A 20977-nucleotide genomic window follows, 5' to 3' on the forward strand; every position below is an offset into this window, starting at 1 on the left:
ATTTATTCATATTAGAATCAAAGGGTATTCCTTTTTCAAAAGAAGGGTTGTAATTAATAGGCACGTAGCCTAGAATGGGTCGAACTCAATTTAATAAAACCCTCTTCGAAAAATGAATAAGGGTGAAATTGTGTCGAGTGAATTATTGGTTTACATATTGTGTACAATTTTTGCTCAACAATGCTAAAGAGAATCACTTAAAATGAAACTTTTTATGAACTCTTTGCCACCTCATAGTTTAATGCAAATTCTCGTGTCAACAATACAAAACAATGTGCCAAAAATATAAAGTGACAGAGAGTTTACAAAAAGTCTAATTTTGAGAGAATCTCATTTTGATAGAATCTACTTAACATTTCTCTTGCAAAGTTATAGAGCTCGTTTGGATGTGCTTTTAAAGTGACAAAAAGCGTTTTTGGTGAAAATGTTTTTAGAACCAATCATTAGTAAAGATGCAAGTAAATTTTGGAAAAGCATATAAAGTGCTTCCTAAAAGAAGCACATAAACATTTTCTTTAAAAGTGCTTTTAGTCATTTTAAAAGCACAACAATGGCCAATTTGCAGGGTTACCAACTTAGGTGCCACTGTAACAGATTTTCTGAATCGCCTCCTCTTGTGAAAGTTGGAGCTCTGTGATTTTCGGCTTCTGCTCGTGTTGGGATTCGTTAAACGACTTCCGACTTTCAACTCGTGCAAACTAGAAGAAGTAAGGGAAAACCCAACTTACACTAGTTTTTTTTGTTTTACTTTCGGAAAAAATAAAAACCCTTCTCAATGATTCTGCATACACACAGATTTTGATGTGTAGTATCAAATTCAATTAGGACTCTTATGTTAGTTTCAGTTTTCTTCTTAACCAAACTGATTGTGCAAGTTTATGAAAATCGAGGAGATTTTCACGAATAGTTTGATTCATCATGTGACATACCCTTTTGTGGTTAAACATATGTGATGTATACTCTTAGGCTTTATTCACGTGTAAAATCATCTAATATGTTATCAAACTTCCATCGTGATCTCAACTGATGATTGATAGTTTGGTCCATAATTTTGGCTAAACAAAGAGAGAAAATAAATAAAAGAGCTATTCAACTTACAATCTGATTAGGGAATGAACATCCTACTCTTAAATAGATATTTTGCACTAGAGAATTTCTGGCTCAATCCGTACATATTAATATTTCTTCATCTTCTGGGCAGCGAGCTTTAACTGGAACATTGACGAGAGAGGTGGTTTGGAAGTTGTCAGGGACCATGAAGGAGATACTGTTGTTTGCATATTCTGACTGATTTGTACTCTCGGTTTCACTATCCGGTTTGCTGCTTTTAACTTCGTCCTTTTGATTTGGGACTTGGACTTGGCCTTGGCCTTGGGCTTTCCTGTTAAGAAGAAGAACAAGAATTAGGAATTGAAAACAAATCGAAAAAAGAAAAATGAACATAGAGTCTAGATTCTAGAACTCTACCTTCTTCTAAGCCTTCTCCACTTCAGATAAACCATGAGTTGAATATTGTCAAGGAGTTGGAAATATGCATAACTCCACGTCCTCTTGAGAAGCAAAGGGCAACAGAATCCCAATAACCCTACAAAGAAACCAAGCATAATGGATAACCCAAACCATAGACTTTGCTCCTCATCATCGTCCAAATCCTGATTGTTCTCATTCTCATCTGCATCATTGCCATTACTTGGAAAGCACTGGTTTGAAAGTGGGGCACCGCACAGTTTCGGATTCCCTTCGAATGCAGAGACACTGAAGCCTTGGAGCTGAGTGCCGGCTGGTATTTTTCCTTCAAGATTATTGTATGCAACAGTAAATGTAGACAAGAAATGGAGATTTGATAGTGATGATGGGATTTCGCCTGACAGACGGTTACTGTTGAGTTCTAATCTCTCCAACTTTGTGAGGTTGGCTATTTGGTCTGGAATGTTGCCAGAGAAGTTGTTGATGCTTAGATCAAGTTGTTGAAGAAATTGCAATTGGCCAATCTCAAAGGGTATGCTGCCGCTTAAACTGTTGTTCCTGAGGGAGATTACTCTTGGCATGTTGGGCAGATACTTGTACTGTGAAGACAACACAGTTGCATTATTAGCGCGTTGAAAGTAGACGGGCAACTCAAGAGAACAATGGCCTGTTTCATTTGCAGCCTTTTGCGATACTAATTCTTGTAGTCTGCAAAGCTCCTTTGGAAATTCACCCGAAATCAAGTTGTCATTCAACAACAAAAAGAAAAGATGCGGAAGAGTCCCCAACCAACCAGGTATTGTGCCAGTGAGTCTGTTAAAAGACAAATCCAGGACTTCCAGTTTCCCAAGCTTTGAAATCCATGCAGGTATTGTTGGTATTTGACAGTTTACTAACTCAATACCAAAATATGTGGGTGATAAGTTTACAAACTCTATCACACCTCTTTCACTTTGCACTCTCAAATAAAATTGGACAAAGAAAGAAATAGAGAAAGGAGGGAAGCAACAAGCTTTGGCAAAACACTTGAACTTTGATATATGAAAAGGTTTACAAACTATTGGAATAAGAAAGCTTACAAGCTTCTTCACAATTGGAAGTGGGATTTGGATGGGATGATTTACAATGCTTGAGAACTTGGGTATTTATAGCAAACCAAATGATTAAACTAAGATTATTTATTACCACACAAAACACATTAAATGCACCTAATAATTTTTATTCAACCATACCTAACATTGCCTAACTTTCCATGCCTAACTTTGACATTGATTTTCAACAATGGCTAGTAGCAACCTTTTTTTGATTTGAATTTCCAACACACCTCCTCAAATCAAAACGCCTTCATTCCTAGCATTTCACGCAGTAGCCGGAATGTTTCAATTGGCAATGGCTTTGTGAAGATGTCTGCCACTTGTTCCTTGGTGTGACAGTAGACAAGTTCAATTGTCTTTTGCTTCACATGGTCCCTTAGAAAATGGAACCTGGTATCAATGTGCTTGCTCCTTCCATGTTGAACAGGATTCTTTGCAAGTTTGATTGCAGACACGTTATCTACGTGAATCACAGTCGATTCCACTTGTGGATGACACACTGACTTCAACAGATTTCTTAACCAAATTGCCTCACACACGGTTGAGGCTACAGCAACATACTCGGCTTCACATGATGACAAAGCAACAATTGATTGCTTCTTTGAAGTCCATGAGAAAGCTGTTGATCCTAGAAAAAACACATAGCCAGTTGTGCTTTTCCTTTCATCTTGGTCACCTCCCCAATCACTATCTGAATAACCAAATAATTTTGCATCTTCACCAAAATTATAAAATAGACCATAGTTTAGAGTACCTCTTATGTACCTCAAAATTCTCTTGGCGGCCAGCCAATGAGACTCCCTTGGTGTTTCCATGTATCGACTCACGAGTCCAACACCATAAACTATATCAGGTCTTGTGATTGTAAGGTACCTTAGGCTTCCAACGAGGCTTTTGTACACTGTTGAGTTTACAAACTCACCCTCTCCTCCTTTGGACAGCTTCAATCCAGTTGCGACTGGGGTATTGACAGTGTTGCACTTGTCCATATTGAACTTCTTCAATATGTCTCTCATGTACCTTTGTTGAGAGATGTAGATACCATCACTTTCTTGCTTCACTTCTATGCCAAGAAAGTATGACATTAATCCATTGTCAGTCATCTCAAATTCACTGAACATGGATTGCTTGAACTCATGGAACATTGCCTCATTGTTTCCTGTAAACAATAAATCATCTACATAGAGACAAATAATTAAGAACTCCCATTTTTCACCATTCTTCATGTAAACTGAATGCTCGTATGGACATTTCTGAAATCCATTTTGGTGAAGGTAGTTGTCGATCCTTGAGTTCCAAGCTCGTGGTGCTTGCTTGAGGCCGTACAAAGCCTTCTTCAAACGATACACCTTATCTTCTTCTCCTTGTACTTGGAAGCCTTCCGGTTGTTCCACGTACACTTCTTCCTCAAGTACTCCATTAAGGAAGGCTGACTTGACATCTAGTTGATAAATTTTCCATTTATGATGTGCGGCAAGAGAGATTAGCAATCTTACCGTGTCAAGTCTCGCAACTGGAGCATAGACTTCATCATAGTCCACTCCATACTTCTGTTTGTAGCCCTTTGCTACAAGCCTTGATTTGTATCGATCCACACTCCCATCTGCAGTGCGTTTGATCTTGTAAACCCACTTGACACCAATAGCCTTCTGATTTGGTGGGAGCTTTGTCAGCTCCCAAGTGTCATTCTTCTCGATGGCATGGATCTCTTCTTCCATGGCTTTCTTCCAACAATCTTCTTCCACAGCTTCATTGAATGAGAAAGGCTCGTGGTCTGCATACAAGCAGAAAAGGTTGGTTTCTTCTTCTTCTTCTTGTCCATAAATCTCTGTGAGACTCCTTAACCTCACTGGAGTTGAGGAGCTGCTTTCCTCACTAGATGTAGGACCACTCCTTGCAATTCTGTGCACTGGAGTTGTTGTGATTGTTTGAGCAGGCTGTTGCTCAATCGGTGGTACAACTTCTGGTTCTTCAAAATCAGTGGAGACGATCTTCTCTTTACTGACTTCTTTGTTGTTCCACGTCCATGTCTCTTCCTCACTGAAGATGACATCTCTACTAACCACTAGTTTGCCAGTTAGTGGGTTGTAGAGCTTGTATGCCTTGGACTCTTCACTATAGCCCACAAACACACACTTCTCACCTCTATCATCAAGTTTCCTCCTCTTGGCTTCTGGAACTTGAGCATATGCAACACACCCAAAAATTCTTAGGTGTGTAACATTCGGCTTGTATCCACTCCAAGCCTCTTGTGGTGTCATCCTCTTGACACTCTTTGTTGGACATCGATTCAACAAATAAATCGAACAAGCTACAGCTTCTGCCCATAACTCTTTTGGCAAATTCTTCTCCTTAAGCATGGACCTTGTCATGTCAAGGATGGTTCGATTCTTTCTTTCGGCTATCCCATTTTGCTGTGGGGTATAGGCAGCAGTAAGTTGATGCCTAATTCCTTGCTCCTTGCAGTATGCTTGGAAAGCATTGGAGGTGTACTCTCCACCTCTATCTGATCTCACAGCCACAAGCTTGTGGTTACTTTCTGCCTCTGTGAGTGCCTTGAACTCCTTGAAAATTTTTAGGGCAGCTGACTTCTCCTTGAGAAAATAGACCCAAGTCTTTCTACTGAAATCATCAATGAAGGTAATAAAATACCTATTACCTCCATAAGACATGGGATCCAATGGACCACATATATCTGTGTGCACCAACTGCAGTGGTGCCTTTGCTCTCCATGTATCACCAACAGGAAACGATAGTCGTGCTTGCTTGCCAAGCACACAACCTTCACATACTTGGCGTGTGGCTTCAATCTGGGGTAGACCACGAACCATTCCTCCACTTGACAGCAACTTTAGGCCATTGAAATTAAGATGGCCAAATCGAAGATGCCATTTCCATGACTCATCTTCCATTACACCGATGTTGCAGCTTCCAATCTTTGTGTTCAAATTCAACGGAAACATCCGGTTCTTTGACATTCGAACACGTGCAATAAGCTTTCTCCTTGCATTCCTGAGAGTGAGAAGCATGTTCTCCATATGTATAATGTACCCTTTCTGGAGCAGTTGACCAATGCTCAGAATGTTGCTCTTCATACCTGGTATGTAGTAGGTATCGGAGATGTATTCTTCTCTTCCATCCTTCTGGATGATCTTGATCTTCCCTTTGCCTTCAACTGGCAACTTTGAGGAGTCACCAAGACTTACAGATCCATAGGCCCCTTTTTTGAGTTCGGCAAAAAACTCCTTCTTTCCACACATGTGATTGCTTGCACCAGAGTCCAAATACCAAACATCTTGTTGGCTACTGGAATCATGGTGTGCTAGTAAGACTGTAAGTTTTTCATCAGTATTTCCACTTGATTCTGCCATGTTGACATGCTCACCAATTTTATGTGAACATTCATTGGCATAATGTCCATATTGCTTACAGTTGTGACACTGGATATGCGCCTTTCCTCGAGTAGATCTCCACTCCTGAGACTGACCTTGATTTTGTGCATAGCCTCGACCTCTTCCTCGAGCTCGTCCTCGGCTACGGTTGGATGAGCTCCCACGACGTGAGTTCCACTGCCCACGACCTTTATTTGGTTTGTCAATATTCAACTTTGACTCCAAAGCTTGCTCTAGCGTTGTGGGGCTTGCATTCTTCTGAATGCGTTGCTCGTGAACTAGGAGGGATCCTAGTAGCTCTTCTGCGCTCATCACCTCCAAATCCTTGGATTCCTCAATGGCAGTCACCACATGCTCAAACTTAGATGTGAGTGACCGGAGTATCTTCTCCACAACTCGTACTTCATCGAGTCTCTCGCCATTTCTCCTCATCTGATTTACTATCACAATGAGCCTTGAGTGATAGTCGGAGATGCTCTCCCCTTCATTCATATGAGCAGTTTCAAAATCTGCTCGAAGTGATTGTAACCTCACTTTCTTGACTCGATCTACTCCTTTGTAGATTGTACTGAGTGTATCCCATACTTGCTTGCTCGTTGTTGCTTCTGCAACCTTCTCGAACGTTGAATCTTCCAAACCCTGGTATAGAAGATACAACGCCTTTTGGTCCTTCTTTCGTAAGTCCTTGAGAGTGTTCCTTTGATCCGCAGTATATACGGCTTCTTGCTCGGCAGTGGGTACAACATACCCACTACTGACAACTTCCCATAGCTCCTGTGATCCAAACAATGCTTTGAATTGGATGCACCATCTTTCATAATTTTCTTTCTTCAATGTGGGAACTTGGAGTTGCACTAAGTTGGACGCCATAACTGCTGCACCTGCCAGAGTGGTATTCTGGCTCTGATACCAATTGTTGGTATTTGACAGTTTACTAACTCAATACCAAAATATGTGGGTGATAAGTTTACAAACTCTATCACACCTCTTTCACTTTGCACTCTCAAATAAAATTGGACAAAGAAAGAAATAGAGAAAGGAGGGAAGCAACAAGCTTTGGCAAAACACTTGAACTTTGATATATGAAAAGGTTTACAAACTATTGGAATAAGAAAGCTTACAAGCTTCTTCACAATTGGAAGTGGGATTTGGATGGGATGATTTACAATGCTTGAGAACTTGGGTATTTATAGCAAACCAAATGATTAAACTAAGATTATTTATTACCACACAAAACACATTAAATGCACCTAATAATTTTTATTCAACCATACCTAACATTGCCTAACTTTCCATGCCTAACTTTGACATTGATTTTCAACAATGGCTAGTAGCAACCTTTTTTTGATTTGAATTTCCAACAGGTATGTGCCCTGTCATATGACACATATGTAAATTGAAAACACACAGATTTTGTAACCCGGAATCGACAGTTATATCCCCATCTGGCATCTCTTCACCTTTAAAATTTTTTGCAAGAAGGAGCACCTTGAGACTTTTGAAACCCGTGAGTATCTTCATTGCCCCCGTGACATTGGTTAGTCTGTTATGAGTAAGCGAGAGGAAGGTCAAGTTTTTCAATTGCAGAATCTCAGGTTGGATTTGGCCCCCGAAATCATTTGAACACAGTCGAAGTGCTTTGAGGGACTTGCATGAGTAGAGGCTTATTGGCAAGGTACCTGTTAGATTATTACTTACAGAATCTAGTTTACTAAGTTTAGTAAGTTTAGAGAAATCGAGCACAGAGATATTCCCACTAAAAAAGTTGAATCCCAGATTTATTTCAACAAGGTTTGTGCAATTCATCAAAGATGGGGGCAGATGACCTTGGAGATTGTTGTAATGAAGGCGCAAGAACTTTAATTTGGAGAGCTTCCCAACATTCTCACTGATGGGTCCGACAAGCCCATTGGTAGATAATGAAATTTCTTGAAGTGCCTGAGCATTGTAGATATCAGCAGGAAGGGACCCTGAGAGAGTATTGTCGCCAGCACGAAAGACCTCCAATTCGGAACAGTTTCCTAGTCCGAGAGGAATTGGGCCACTGAAATTATTGTGGGAGAAATCCAAGACTCTAAGCGAGGAGGAACGAAGACAGATAGAGGAAGGTATTTGGCCTGTAAAATGATTATTGCTGATATTCAAACAGCTCAAATTCCCGGCATGCTGGAGGAATGAAGAAGGAATTGTAGCATTGAATTGATTGTTCGACAAATCCACTATTTGAATGTAACTAGATGATAGAAACAAGGGTAATTCTCCGGAGAGAAGGTTGTAGCTCAAATCAAGGATTTCAAGGCGATTCGAGGACAAGAAGAGTCCAACTTCCAGAGGACCGGAAAGCAGATTGTGGGAGAGATTGAGGTGCGAAAGATGCGTGAGGCTTCCAAGGGAGCGAGAAATGCTTCCTTGGAGCCGCTTAGAGGGCAACGAAACATGTGTTACCCTAGCATCGGCATCACAAGTGATGCCTTCCCAGTGACAACAATCGCTAGAAGACCAATTTAAACGAGAAGAAGATATATCAAAAGATGACAAAAGAGAGTTGTGATCTGCCTCCTTGCAAGCATGGTTTGTAGAAATGAAAGTAGACAACAAAAAAAACAGGAAGAGGACTCCGTAAGTTATTACGCGGCTAGCTTCCGGCATGATGTTTTTCGCTATGTCTGCACTGGAATTATATTGCTCACATCGTTTCAGGGGTATATATACACTCCTTTGTTTGGAGCAAAGGAGGTGGAAATTAACAAAGGGAAGAAGGTAATTAGGTGATGGTTCGAATTCTTGTGCGCAATGTTCGAGTTTTGAATTCTTTGCTTTCCACTTATATAGAAAATAAACAAACCTGCAGAACATGGGAGCATAGAAAATTAACAAAGGGTCTAATGACGGGTTTGCAACTTGGCAGCAACGTATCTGAAGGTTTACATTGACTTTGGCGTCGTGCTTTTTGGAAGAGCTACGTATCAGGAGGGCAATTGTTGAATACCTCAAATATCTTTTGCACATGTGTAAGCGTGAAGGCTAGTAATAAATAACACGAAGAATGCTTGAAGTTTTGGACATTGACTTTGACATGCCAACTTGTCTTTTTTCTTCTTAGCAGATTGGACTCAGTGGTCTACTTAAGGCATGATCAAGGGAAATTAATGGAGCATTTTGTTCACAGGTGATGCCTTCCCACTGGCAACAATCAACTGGAAGTAGTAGTCCAGTTCAACGGAGGAGAAGACGGAGAGCGAGAGAAGGTCGTGAGAGCGCTGCGTTCGCTTGGATCGCAAGCATCACTCGTATACACGTATACATATACATCTTTGAACAACAAAAAATACATATACATCAAATGTGAATCAACTTGTGCAGTATATACATCTTCTGGAAGCCATGACAGCTGCATATAAATATTGTTAAGTAGCAACTTGCAAGCTTTTATATTGATCAATATGTATGTGTGTACGTGTGTGTGTGTGTGGAAAGTGTTATTAACACTATTAAAATCTCATTCTACACTTCTCATAAATGTATTTTTCTTTCTAATTATAGAAAGTTTGGAGTGCAAAATGAGATTTTTAGAGTACTAATAACAATTATATATATATACACACACGTACTATGTATGTATGTAATGTGGTTTTGTCTTCTATTTCCCAATTTCTTCAAAGATCTTTTATGGATTTGGAGTGGTTTGGTTTGACTTTAAGAGTAAACAAGTAAACAACAAACAAAAGACTTCAAAGAGTCACTTATTGACTTCAAAGTGGCCAAATGCGTTTAGATTACAATTCTTTATTTTTCCTTTTGGATACAATCAATAGTGAAGAAGAGGATAATCAAATCTCGGACTCAAATGCAACGGTAAATATTTTTAATCATTTGAGTTACAAGTAATAAATGTATGAGTATTTTAGGCTGAAAAGTTTGATTCTAGCTGGAACCTTCACCCCGAAATCTAAATATCACCTCCATCTAAGTATTCTAATTCTGAATAATTTAGAAATTTAATTACTAATTTTAGAAGAACCAGGACCCACCTATTTTTTGATTCCTCACAAGCTTGGTAAATGCTGGAATGCTTTGAGAGAAGTGCCATTCCGTTTCTTCCCATTCCAGTCGGGTTTCGTAACCACGCCATAGGTGAAATGGGACGTCACTAATGGAGGGTCTAATCATGGGTTGGCAACGTATTAGAAGGTTTACATTGACTTTGGGCTAGTGCTTTTGGAAGAGTTTAAAACCCTTCAAAAATGTTGTTTATTAAAAGTGCTTTGAATAGAAAGTAGAAACACTATTAATCACTTTGGACAATTTTTTAGATGCAATCAAGTTAAGGAATTTTGATTAAATAGGAGAGTTATGAACTAACTGAAGAATAATTATATAGTTAAGAATAAGTAGAAGTGAGATGATCATTAATTTATTTATTTATCAGAAAATTCTCCTTGATTTAACAGCGTGCAAAGTTATGTGATTGATTTTTCCGCTTTAAATATCTCTTGTATAAAAATAAATGATATAGTTACGCGTAATAATTGTTTAATATAAAATAGCATAAATTTACCATGCGTGACCTATTTCACTACTATATATATTTTTTCTGTGTATTTGACTTCGAAATTGCAAAGTATAATCATTATCACGAAGAATGCTTTCTGGACATTGACATGCCAACTTATCGAAGTTGATTTTGTTCTTCTTAGCAGATTGGACTCAATGGTTTATTTATGTCATGATCAAAGGAAATTAATGGAGCATTTTGCTTTTGTTTTTCTTGGGTAAAGTAAGTATTCAATTAATATAGAGCTCAATTATTCTCACTGGCTAGAGTATTGACTAACTTGAATACACGCAACCGTTAAGAGTGAAAGTCATCAGAGTAAGGGTCGTTGTGGACATCGGGTCTTCCGAAGGGTGGTGTGATGTTATGATCCCACATCAGCTACACTAAAAATTGTGTAGTGGTACTTAAGTCCTTGGGGTCCTCCCACGTATTAGGCTAGTCTTTTGGGTTGGGCTCCTCCCTTGGGCTTTAGTACCTAACATTGTTATCAGAGTTTAGGTTCCCAACGCTGCGGAGGGGCGACCTAGAAAGGGCTAGCTTAACGAGACGACTAGAGGGTGCGCCGCCGTTAAGAATGAAAGCCACTAGAGTAAGAGCCATCGTGGGCGTCGGGTCCCGACCTTGCAGAGGGGGCAACTTGGAAAGGGCTACCTTAACGGGACGACTAGAGGGTGCGCCGCTGTTAAGAGTGAAAGCCACCAGAGTAAGGGCTGCCGTGGGCGTCGGGTCTTCCCAAGGGTGAGGTGATGTCATGATCCCACATCGGCTACACTAGAAATGGTGTAGTGGTACTTAAGTCCTTGGGGTCCTCCCACCTATCAGGGTATGTTTTATTCAAAACACCATGATACGATACGAAGCACGATCGAAATAGTCAATCTAAAATCCAAGTGGCTAGAACAGAAAACAAAAGCGTCATTTTTTTTAAATGGAGACTAATTGTGGGTATCACTCTACATTGACTTTCAATAATTCAAACTGTCTATTTTCAATCTTCTTTTATAGCCAACCGTTGCAAAAACAAACAAACAAAAAAAATCAATTATACAAAACTATTTGTTAAGTTCGATGTCAATGAGACCAAAAACTAGTTCCCATTTAAAAAAAATGAATACCCCTTTAAATAAATGGTTCTTTATATAAAACAGAAGAAATCTTTAACCCCATCTCCAAATGCATAAAACGCTTCACAATTCTTGTACTTTTTAATTCAAGTCAAACTACTCTAGCTTAATCATTGAATATAATCCAATCATCACTAAAAAGGCGAACACAAACGGAGCCGAAGTCTCTCGACATAACCTCGAGACATCATCAAATTGTAGACCCAGACATTTGTTTGCCAAAAACTTCAACAGAAAAAACTGGTACGTTGCATGCATGTGTTTGTAGACGATGAAGCTGCATTTACATGTTTCTTCCTTAAGGTGCTATCTTACGCTCACAAAATAATTGTAAGTTTAAACTTTCTGAAAAGAGATTGCAGATAAACTGTTCTGTTTGATGAATTTCCTGAACCGTTTTCTTTTGCCCTTTTTTTTTCTTTTTTCAGATTCCCAGATTGTTTTCATGTTTCCAACAATGACCAATTTGCAGGGTTAGGAACTTAGGTGCCACTGTAACACATTTCCTGAACCACCTCCTCTTGCGAAAGTTGAAGCTCTGTGATTTTCGGCTTCTGCCCGTGTTGGCATTCGTTCAACGACTTCCAACTTGCAACCCGTGCAAACTAGAAGAAGTAAGTGGACACCCAAGTTACACTAGTTTTTTTTGTTGGGAGTTTTAATGAAAAGATCACGGTACTGTTCATTTTAACGAAAAATTACATTTTTACACTAAAAAATCAATCCTGATACTATTCACTTTACCTTTTATTTTGTCATTCTCATTAAAACTCAAAATTTTCAAATCTTTTTCGTTAGTTTTCCTTTTTTTGTTTTACTTTCAGAAAAAATACAAACCCGTCTCAATGATTCTGCATATACACAGATTTTGATTTGTTGTATCAAATTCAATCAGGACCCTTCTGTTAGTTTCAGTTTTCTTCTTAATCAAACTGATTGCGCAAGTTTATGAAAATCGAGGAGATTTTCACGAATAGTTTGATTCGTTATCTGACATACCTTTTTTTGGTTAAACATATATGATGTGTACTCTTAAGCTTTATTCATGTGTAAAATCGTCTAATATGTTATGTTATCAAACTTCCATCATGATTTCACCTGATGATTGATAGATTGGTCCATAATTTTGGTCTAAACAAAGAGAGAAAATAAATAAAAGAGCTATTCAACTTACAATCCGATTAGGGAATGAACATGCTCCTCTTACATAGATATTTTGCAATAGAGAATTTCTGGTTCAATCCGTACACACTAATATTTCTTCATCTTCTGGGCAGCGAGCATTAACTGGAACATTGAAGAGAGAGGTGGTTTGGAAGTTGTCAGGGACCATGAAAGAGTTACTGTTGTTTGCATATTCTAACCGATTTGCACTAACAGTTTCACCATCCGGTTTGCTACTTTTACTTTTACTTGGACTTGGGACTTGGACTTGGACTTGGCCTTGGGCTTTCCTGTTAAGAAGAAAAACAAGAATTAGGAATTGTAAACAAATCAAAAAAAGGAAAATGAACACGCAATCTAGATTCTAGAACTCTACCTTCTTCTAAGCCTTCCCCACTTCAGATAGACCATGAATTGAATATTGTCAAGGAGTTGGAAATATGCATATCTCCACGTCCTCTTGAGAAGCAAAGGGCAACAGAATCCCAATAACCCTACAAAGAAACCAAGCACAACGGATAACCCAAACCATAGACTTTGATCCTCATCATCGTCCAAATCCTGGTTGTTCTCATTCTCATCTGCATCATTGCCATTACTTGGCAAGCACTGGTTTGAAAGTGGGGCACCACAAAGTTTCGGATTCCCTTCGAATGCAGAAACACTGAAGCCTTGGAGCTGAGTGCCGGCTGGTATTGGTCCTTCAAGATTATTGTATGCAACAGTAAATGTAGACAAGAAATGGAGACTTGATAGTGATGATGGGATTTCGCCTGACAGACGGTTACTGTTGAGTTCTAACCTCTCCAACTTTGTGAGATTGGCTACTTGGTCTAGAATGTTGCCGGAGAAGTTGTTGATGCTTAGATCCAGTTGTTGAAGAAATTGCAATTGGCCAATCTCAAAGGGTATGCTGCCGCTTAAACTGTTGTTCCTGAGGGAGATTACTCTTGGCATGTTGGGCAGATACTTGTACTGTGAAGACAGCACAGTTGCATTATTACCGCGTTGAAAGTAGACGGGCAACTCAAGAGAACAATGTCATGTTTCATTCGCAGCCTTTTGCGATACTAATGCTTGTAGTCTGCAAAGCTCCTTTGGAAATTCACCCGAAATCAAGTTGTCATTCAACAACAAAAAGAAAAGATGCGGAAGATATTGGGGAAAAACTTAGAGTACTCAACTCTAACACAAGTGTTGGAGAGACAATACAAGTAAACAAATTACTTGTATTACACAAACAAAATATTACAACACAAACTATCAAGGACACTCTTGGGAAGCTATGACACTCACTCACTTTCTAAAGACAAACTCTAGATCACTCACACTACTACAAGACTATTCTTGCTTCTCACTCTCACTTGCTTGCTTGCTTGCTTGCTTGGTTACATAGCACCACACCCATATTTATAGGGCATGTTTGCCGACTTTGGACATTGCTAGATCATTCTAGCTACTAATCATGCATGCCACCGACATATGGTTAATAGCCATATAATATTACAACTTGCTAAAATTATCTAGCTTATTATGCATGCCTACCGACTTTAACATGCAAATTTGAACTAGAATGGTCTAGTTCATTTGCAGCTGGACAAAGTCTTCTAGAAGCTTCTACATTCCAAGCTTGCTGCTTGTATTTGCTAGACTTTTCTAGAATCCAAACACCAATTGGGCTGGTGTTGATCTTCAATACTCCCCCTCAACACCATCTCATTCTTTCCTCCATGTCGAGTTGACGATGAAGCTTTTTCTTACACACCCATTTGCATGATATGGGTTTCACATCTCTTTGCTTTGGCACTAGATTCCAAGCTTGATTTAGCTCTGCTGCAGTGACCTCTTCTCCCAACTTTGAAGCACTCAGGTCCAGCTGCTTCTTCTTCTATAACTGCGTTGACGTATCTCGGATTTTTCCTCCGGATTCTTGTTGACCTCCTTAGTTGTGATTGTGGAGTTGATACTTCCACTTCACTAGGTCTATCTTCTTCTGGTTGTTGATATATGTTAGCTTGCCAAGGGTTTTGGGGCACTGCTTGCTCAACATCATCACCATCAAGCAAATCTTCAGACTCATTTGGTCTCGACTGGATTCGAACAATTTGCTCCCCCATCTTTTGCTGCAACTTATCTTCTATCTCTCTTGAATCAGGCAACGCCTCCTTTTCTGAGGACCACCAAGAAGATGCTTCATCAAACACCACATCTCGTGATGTGTAACACCTTCCATTCGTAGGATCACAATATTTCCACCCTTTTCTTTGGTTGTCGTATCCTACAAAGATACATCGGACTGCCTTCTTGTCAAACTTGCTACGTAAATGACTTGGAACAAATACGTAGCACACACAGCCAAAGACTCGAAAGTAACTAACTGTAGGTTTCATATCCCATAGTTTTTCAAAGGGTGAGACAAATTCTAACCTTGGTTGAGGAAGCCTGTTGATCACATAAGCTGCAGTTCTTATTGCTTCGGCCCAAAACCTTCCTGGTACATTCTTGGCATGGAGCATACTTCAACATATATCTCTAAGATGTCGATTCTTTCTTTCCGCTACACCATTCTGTTGTGGTGTATTGGCACAAGTGAACTGGTGACGTATTCTACATTCTCATAGATACTGGGAAAACTCATTCGAGGTATATTCTCCTCCATTATCTGTGCGTATGCAACGGATCTTCTTTCCTACTTCTCCTTCAATTGTCTCCTTAAACTCTTTAAATTTTGAAAATGTTTCAGATTTTTCTTTCATAAAGAAAACCCACACATACCTCGAGAAGTCATCAATGAACATCACCATGTACTGCATCCTACTTATCGATGGTTGCTTGACGGGCCCGAACACATCGGAATGAACCAACTCCAACGGCTCTTTCGCTTTAAACTTCGACTCTTCGTATGGTAGTAGATGTGCTTTACCATACTGGCATCCTGCACAAACCGTGTCTGTTCTCACGTCAAGCTGAGGTAGCCCCTTAAGCATTGACTTCTTCATCATCACATTTAGCTTGTGATAGCTAACGTGACCCAATCTCATGTGCCATAAATCTGCTGTCTCGTTCTTTCTTGTCTTGTCTATCTATGCAGTTTCTGTTGACATTACATAGACTGACTGCAGTCGCCGTCCCTCCATTGTTGGCGTCCCTAAGATCTTGAGGTGTCGATACACCTTCACATCTCGTGGACCAAACAATACATAATTTCCCAACGATGTCAGTTGCGGCACTGAAAGCAGATTTTTCTTCATACCTGGAACATGGTAGACATCTTGAAACGGCATATGGTTAGTGTTGTATCGGGGCTCAATTATTGTTTTACCGATGTGAGCAATCGGTAGCCTCGAGTCGTTGGCTGTCACGACCAAACGACCTCCTTTGTACTCAGTCAGACTTTGTAACTTTTTCTCATCACCTGTCATATGGTTTGAGCAGCTTGAATCCACGATCCAATCATTCTGGTAGTCAATCAACTTCGGACTTGTTGTTGTGAGAGCTGACTCTTGCTTCTCTATAGCAACGGATGCTTTAGCGTTCCATTCTTCCTCCAGGGCTAGAGACGCAATGACATCCCAATCATCTTCACTTTTCTTATCTGAGTTAGCGATGTTACTTTCTGCAGGCTTTTTGAACGAACAATCCTTCGCCATGTGGCCATTCTTTCCACAATTGTAAAACTTGCCCTCAAATCTTTTATTATTCTGGGACTGACCACGGTTGCCGTGATACTTCGGAGCTCCCCCTGGCCGAGAACTCTCTCCTCTTTGATGACCTTTTTCCTTGTCACCATTTCTTTTAGATCCACCACCAGCACGCTGCTTAAAGCTGCCTTTACTTTTAGTGCAGAGCGCTTCCTCCTCACCTTTTAACGAGACCCCTCCCATTTGCTTTGCCAAAGCTTCTTGATCGGCAAACAAATTCTCGAACTCAACACGTGATGGTTGGGTCGGCCATCCTTGTACAGCGGCAACAAAGCCTCAATATTCGGGTCTCAATCCATGGATAATTATTCTTTTTATCCTGGATTCTACAATGGCAGCACTAGGATCTAATTCAGAAATTTCACGGCAAATAGACTTTAACTTGTGGAAATACTGGGCAATCGTCATGTCCCGTTGGGCCACTGATAATAGCTCATTCTCGAGAAGCTGCAGTCTTGTATCGTTCCTCTTTGAAAAGAGTGTGGCGAAGGTGTCCCATGCTTTTTTTGGTGTCTTGGCCTTCCGTATGTGCTCTAACATGTCATCTTTAACCGTAGTTTTTAAGGCAAACATGGCCTTACCTGCCTTGATCTTCCACTTCCTCAAAGCACCGCTGGTGTCTTCTTCTGGTTGCGTAACTTCATTACCGCCGACGACATCCCAAAGATCTTGGCCTTGTAGGTAAGACTCCATACACGTCGCCCACGTGTTGTAATTTTTGTTGTTCAACTTCTTGATTCCTCCAACAACTTGAAGGTCTCCCATCGTGTCGGCAGAGCTTCGATAAGCCGAACAAGATTAACCAATAATCTTGCGAAGTACTAAACTTCTCACGATTGTCAATAACTTCAATAGAGACGGTCCCTGATCGTACCACTCTGATACCAATTATTGGGGAAAAACTTAGAGTACTCAACTCTAACACAAGTGTTGGAGAGACAATACAAGTAAACAAATTACTTGTATTACACAAACAAAATATTACAACACAAACTATCAAGGACACTCTTGGGAAGCTATGACACTCACTCACTTTCTAGAGACAAACTCTAGATCACTCACACTACTACAAGACTATTGTGGCTTCTCACTCTCACTTGATTGCTTGCTTGTTTGATTACAAGCTTGCTTGGTTGGTTACATAGCACCACACCCATATTTATAGGGCATGTTTGCCGACTTTGGACATTGCTAGATCATTCTAGCTACTAATCATGCATGCCACCGACATATGGCTAATAGCCATATAATATTACAACTTGCTAGAATTATCTAGCTTATTATGCATGCGCACCGACTTTAACATGGAAATTTGATCTAGAATGGTCTAGTTCATTTGCAGCTGGACAAAGTCTTCTAGAAGCTTCTACCTTCCAAGCTTGCTGCTTGTATTTGCTAGACTTTTCTAGAATCCAAACACCAATTGGGCTGGTGTTGATCTTCAGAAGAGTCCCCAGCCAACCAGGTATTGTGCCAGTGAGTCTGTTAAAAGACAAATCCAGGACTTCCACTTTCCCGAGCTTTGAAATCCATGCAGGTATGTGCCCTGTCATATGACAGCTATATAAACTGAAAACACACAAATTTTGTAACCCATAATCGACAGTTATATCCCCATCTGGCATTTCTTCACCTTTAAAATTTTTTGAAAGAAGGAGCACCTTGAGACTTTTGAAACCCGTCAATATCTTCATTGCCCCCGTGACATTGGTGAGTCTGTTACGAGAAAGAAAGAGGAAGGTCAAGTTTTTCAATTGAAGAATCTCAGGTTGGATTTGGCCCTCGAAATCATTTGTTGCCAGTCGAAGTGCTTTGAGGGACTTGCATGAGTAGAGGCTTATTGGCAAGGTACCAGTGAGATTATTACTTATACAATCTAGTTTACTAAGTTGAGTAAGATTAGAGAAATCGAGCACAGAGATATTCCCACTAAAAAAGTTGAATCCCAGATTTATTTCAACAAGGTTTGTGCAATTCATCAAAGATGGGGGCAGATGACCTTGGAGATTGTTGTAATGAAGGCGCATGAGCTTTAATTTGGAGAGCTTCCCAACATTCTCACTGATGGGTCCGACAAGCCCATTGGTAGATAATGAAATTTCTTGAAGTGCCTGAGCATTGTAGATATCAGCAGGAAGGGACCCTGAGAGAGTATTGTCGCCAGCACGAAAGACCTCCAACTCGGAACAGTTTCCTAGTCCGGGAGGAATTGGGCCACTGAAATTATTGTGGGAGAAATCCAAAACTCTAAGCGAGGAGGAACGAAGACAGATAGAGGAAGGTAGTTGGCCTGTAAAATGATTATTGCTGATATTCAAACTGCTCAAATTCCAAGCATGCTGGAGGAATGAAGAAGGAATTGTTCCGTTGAATTTATTGCTCGAAAAATCTACCATTTGGATGTAACTTGATAATAAAGACAATGGTATTTCTCCGGAGAAAAGGTTATAGCTCAAATCAAGAATCTCAAGGCGACTCAAGGACAAGAACATCCCGGCTTCAAGAGAGCCGGAAAGCAGATTGTGGGAGAGATTGAGGTGTGAAAGAAGCTTAATGTTTCCTAGTGATGAAGGAAAAGTACCTCCTGTGAGGCCCTTGGATGGTAATCGCAATTGGATGATCCAACCGTTCTGATTACATGTGATGCCTTCCCACTGGCAACAATCAACTGAAGCAGTCCAGTTCAATGCCGGGGAAGACAGAGTGCTCGCGAAGGACTTGAGGGCGCTGCGTTCGGTTAGATCACATGCATGTATTGTGAATGTAATGGAAGAAAACAAGAGGATGAGAAGGAAGCCATGAGAGAATGGATGATCCATCTCAGGTCCAGAGTACTCACAGGTTTTCTTCTTCACGCGTAGATAGGTGTGCATATATGTATGAATCTGCCGAGTATATACACATCTTCTGCATCCCGGGACTGAAAGCAAAACCAAGAAGAAGCATCAGACAAGAAATTCCTTGTTGGTAAGAGTCATGACAGCAGAGCATGAATATATTAAGCAGCAATCTTCTCTCTCTCTCTCTCTCTCTCTCTATATATATATATATATATACACACATACATATATAATTTTTTGGTAGATTATGGGCGATAAGGCAACGACTTCGAAGTCGCTGAAATTTTTTTAATCTCTTAGTCTTCGGTTAGATTGCAGGTTTCTTAGATTTAAAGGAAACACCAAAATTAGAAAGGACGACTCTGCTCTTCTTTGAGGCTCTGTCACTGTTTGTTTCTGCATAAATCAGCGAGCCAAAATTCATCAAATTTCATGTCGATTAAAATTTCAGGTTTTTGTTTGAGGTGAAGCAGAGAGCAAGATTCGAACTTTTACCACTTGAGTGAAGTAACCTAACTTACTTAATATGAGATTCAGTCTCAATATTTACAATTTTTGCATACGTCTTCCATGTTCTTAGTTGTATTATTACTTGCACTATTTCAAAAAGCGGGGACCCACGAAGCATTGGGTTGCCCACAACGGCAGTGCATAGATGATTTCCTGAGAGGTCTGAATCGTCTCTCCAAGTTGGTGAGGCTGGAATCTGGTCTGAAATGATGCCAAAGAAGTTGTCGTTGCTAAGGTCCATTACATATGTAGTAGAAGAGAAATAAGTGTAGAAAATGCAGACAGACTTCAAACTTCAAAGCATCAGTTGCACACGAGGGTCCATTCAAGGTTTTTGGATTATTCCTTTCCGACTTTGATGACTTTAGAGACAGGGCATCGAAGTTATCAAAGTTCGAGAGACGGTTCATCAGCTTACTACTAATCAAACAAGTACTAATCACATGTACAAACCAATAGCTGTGCCAACCCGTGACTTCAATGTTTTAAATTCATTGTTCCAATTCAAGTAAAGACAATCTAGGGCCGTAGCCAAGATTTTTAACTTTTTGATGCAGGGCATGCTTCAATTGAGGTTTTAGAGACGGTTGATTAGCTCATTACTAATCGAACATTGACATTGACCACATGTGCAAACCAATATATAGTTGGGTTAACTTGAAACTTTAGCGTTTTAACAAATTTATTGTCAAAGGAAGGGACAATCTAGCGAGCCATTACTAATGAACCGAGGTTTTCTAGGTTTTTTTATGTGAGACTTGGTTGGTTGAGGTTGAAAATAAAAATGTAAATAGTTGCAAAAATCAAATATAACAATTAAAACTCCCATACAATTGAATAATGCGTAGCATAAAAGCTACATCGGCGAGACATGCTTCAACTTGGGTTTTCAAATCTGTCACGTAGGCATACAATAGCAAAAAATGGCAGCAAACTCTCTCCAACCTAGCCTTCAATTTCTTACATGGCGTTGAGTCATTTGAAAGCAAAGTCTTTTGCTGTCAATTTTATTAAATGATTTTTTTAATAGATTAATATAATATGTAATAAATGTTGTTATGTTTTTCAAATATTCGATTGGTTGCCTTAATCATTGGACTCCACAAAAAGATAAATTTTTTTTTTAT

The 20977-nt window shown here is 39.8% G+C and overlaps 1 protein-coding gene and 1 pseudogene across 3 annotated transcripts; both read right to left on the reverse strand.

Annotated features, from left to right (window-relative positions):
• Positions 1-1049: 1049 nt before the first annotated feature.
• On the reverse strand, positions 1050-8876 carry LOC137741539 (receptor-like protein 3). 2 transcript variants are annotated; one of them, XM_068481237.2, is made up of 3 exons: positions 7322-8876; positions 1468-2339; positions 1050-1381 (listed from the first exon to the last, which is right to left on the reverse strand). In XM_068481237.2, the coding sequence occupies exons 1-3, from the start codon at positions 8807-8809 to the stop codon at positions 1162-1164; spliced, it is 2580 nt and encodes an 859-aa protein (XP_068337338.2). In that variant the 5' UTR covers positions 8810-8876; the 3' UTR covers positions 1050-1161. The 2 variants fall into 2 exon arrangements, 1 of the variants encoding a protein (XP_068337338.2); XR_015952840.1 differs by lacking the exon at positions 7322-8876 and having other exon boundaries at positions 1237-1370; positions 1468-1600.
• A 3848-nt stretch (positions 8877-12724) lies between these two features.
• LOC137741972 (receptor-like protein 2) lies at positions 12725-19545 on the reverse strand (annotated as a pseudogene). Its single transcript, XR_015953151.1, has 3 exons — positions 17950-19545; positions 13176-13955; positions 12725-13089 (listed from the first exon to the last, which is right to left on the reverse strand). The product of XR_015953151.1 is annotated as a receptor-like protein 2 (transcript).
• Between the last annotated feature and the right edge of the window lie 1432 nt (positions 19546-20977).

This window comes from Pyrus communis, chromosome 11 (assembly GCF_041283825.1).
Source record: "Pyrus communis isolate YQ-2024b chromosome 11, ASM4128382v1, whole genome shotgun sequence".
NCBI classification, from domain to species: domain Eukaryota; kingdom Viridiplantae; phylum Streptophyta; class Magnoliopsida; order Rosales; family Rosaceae; genus Pyrus; species Pyrus communis.

Coding starts and splice junctions, on each gene's coding strand:
- LOC137741539 (XM_068481237.2), bottom strand. CDS start 8,809: ATGTTCTGCAGGTTTGTTTATTTTCTATATAAGTGGAAAGCAAAGAAT. Junction 2,340..7,321: donor TGTGTCATATGACAGGGCAC/ATACCTGTTGGA, acceptor CAAATACCAACA/ATACCTGCATGGATTTCAAA. Junction 1,382..1,467: donor TGGAGAAGGCTTAGAAGAAG/GTAGAGTTCTAG, acceptor TCTTCTTAACAG/GAAAGCCCAAGGCCAAGGCC.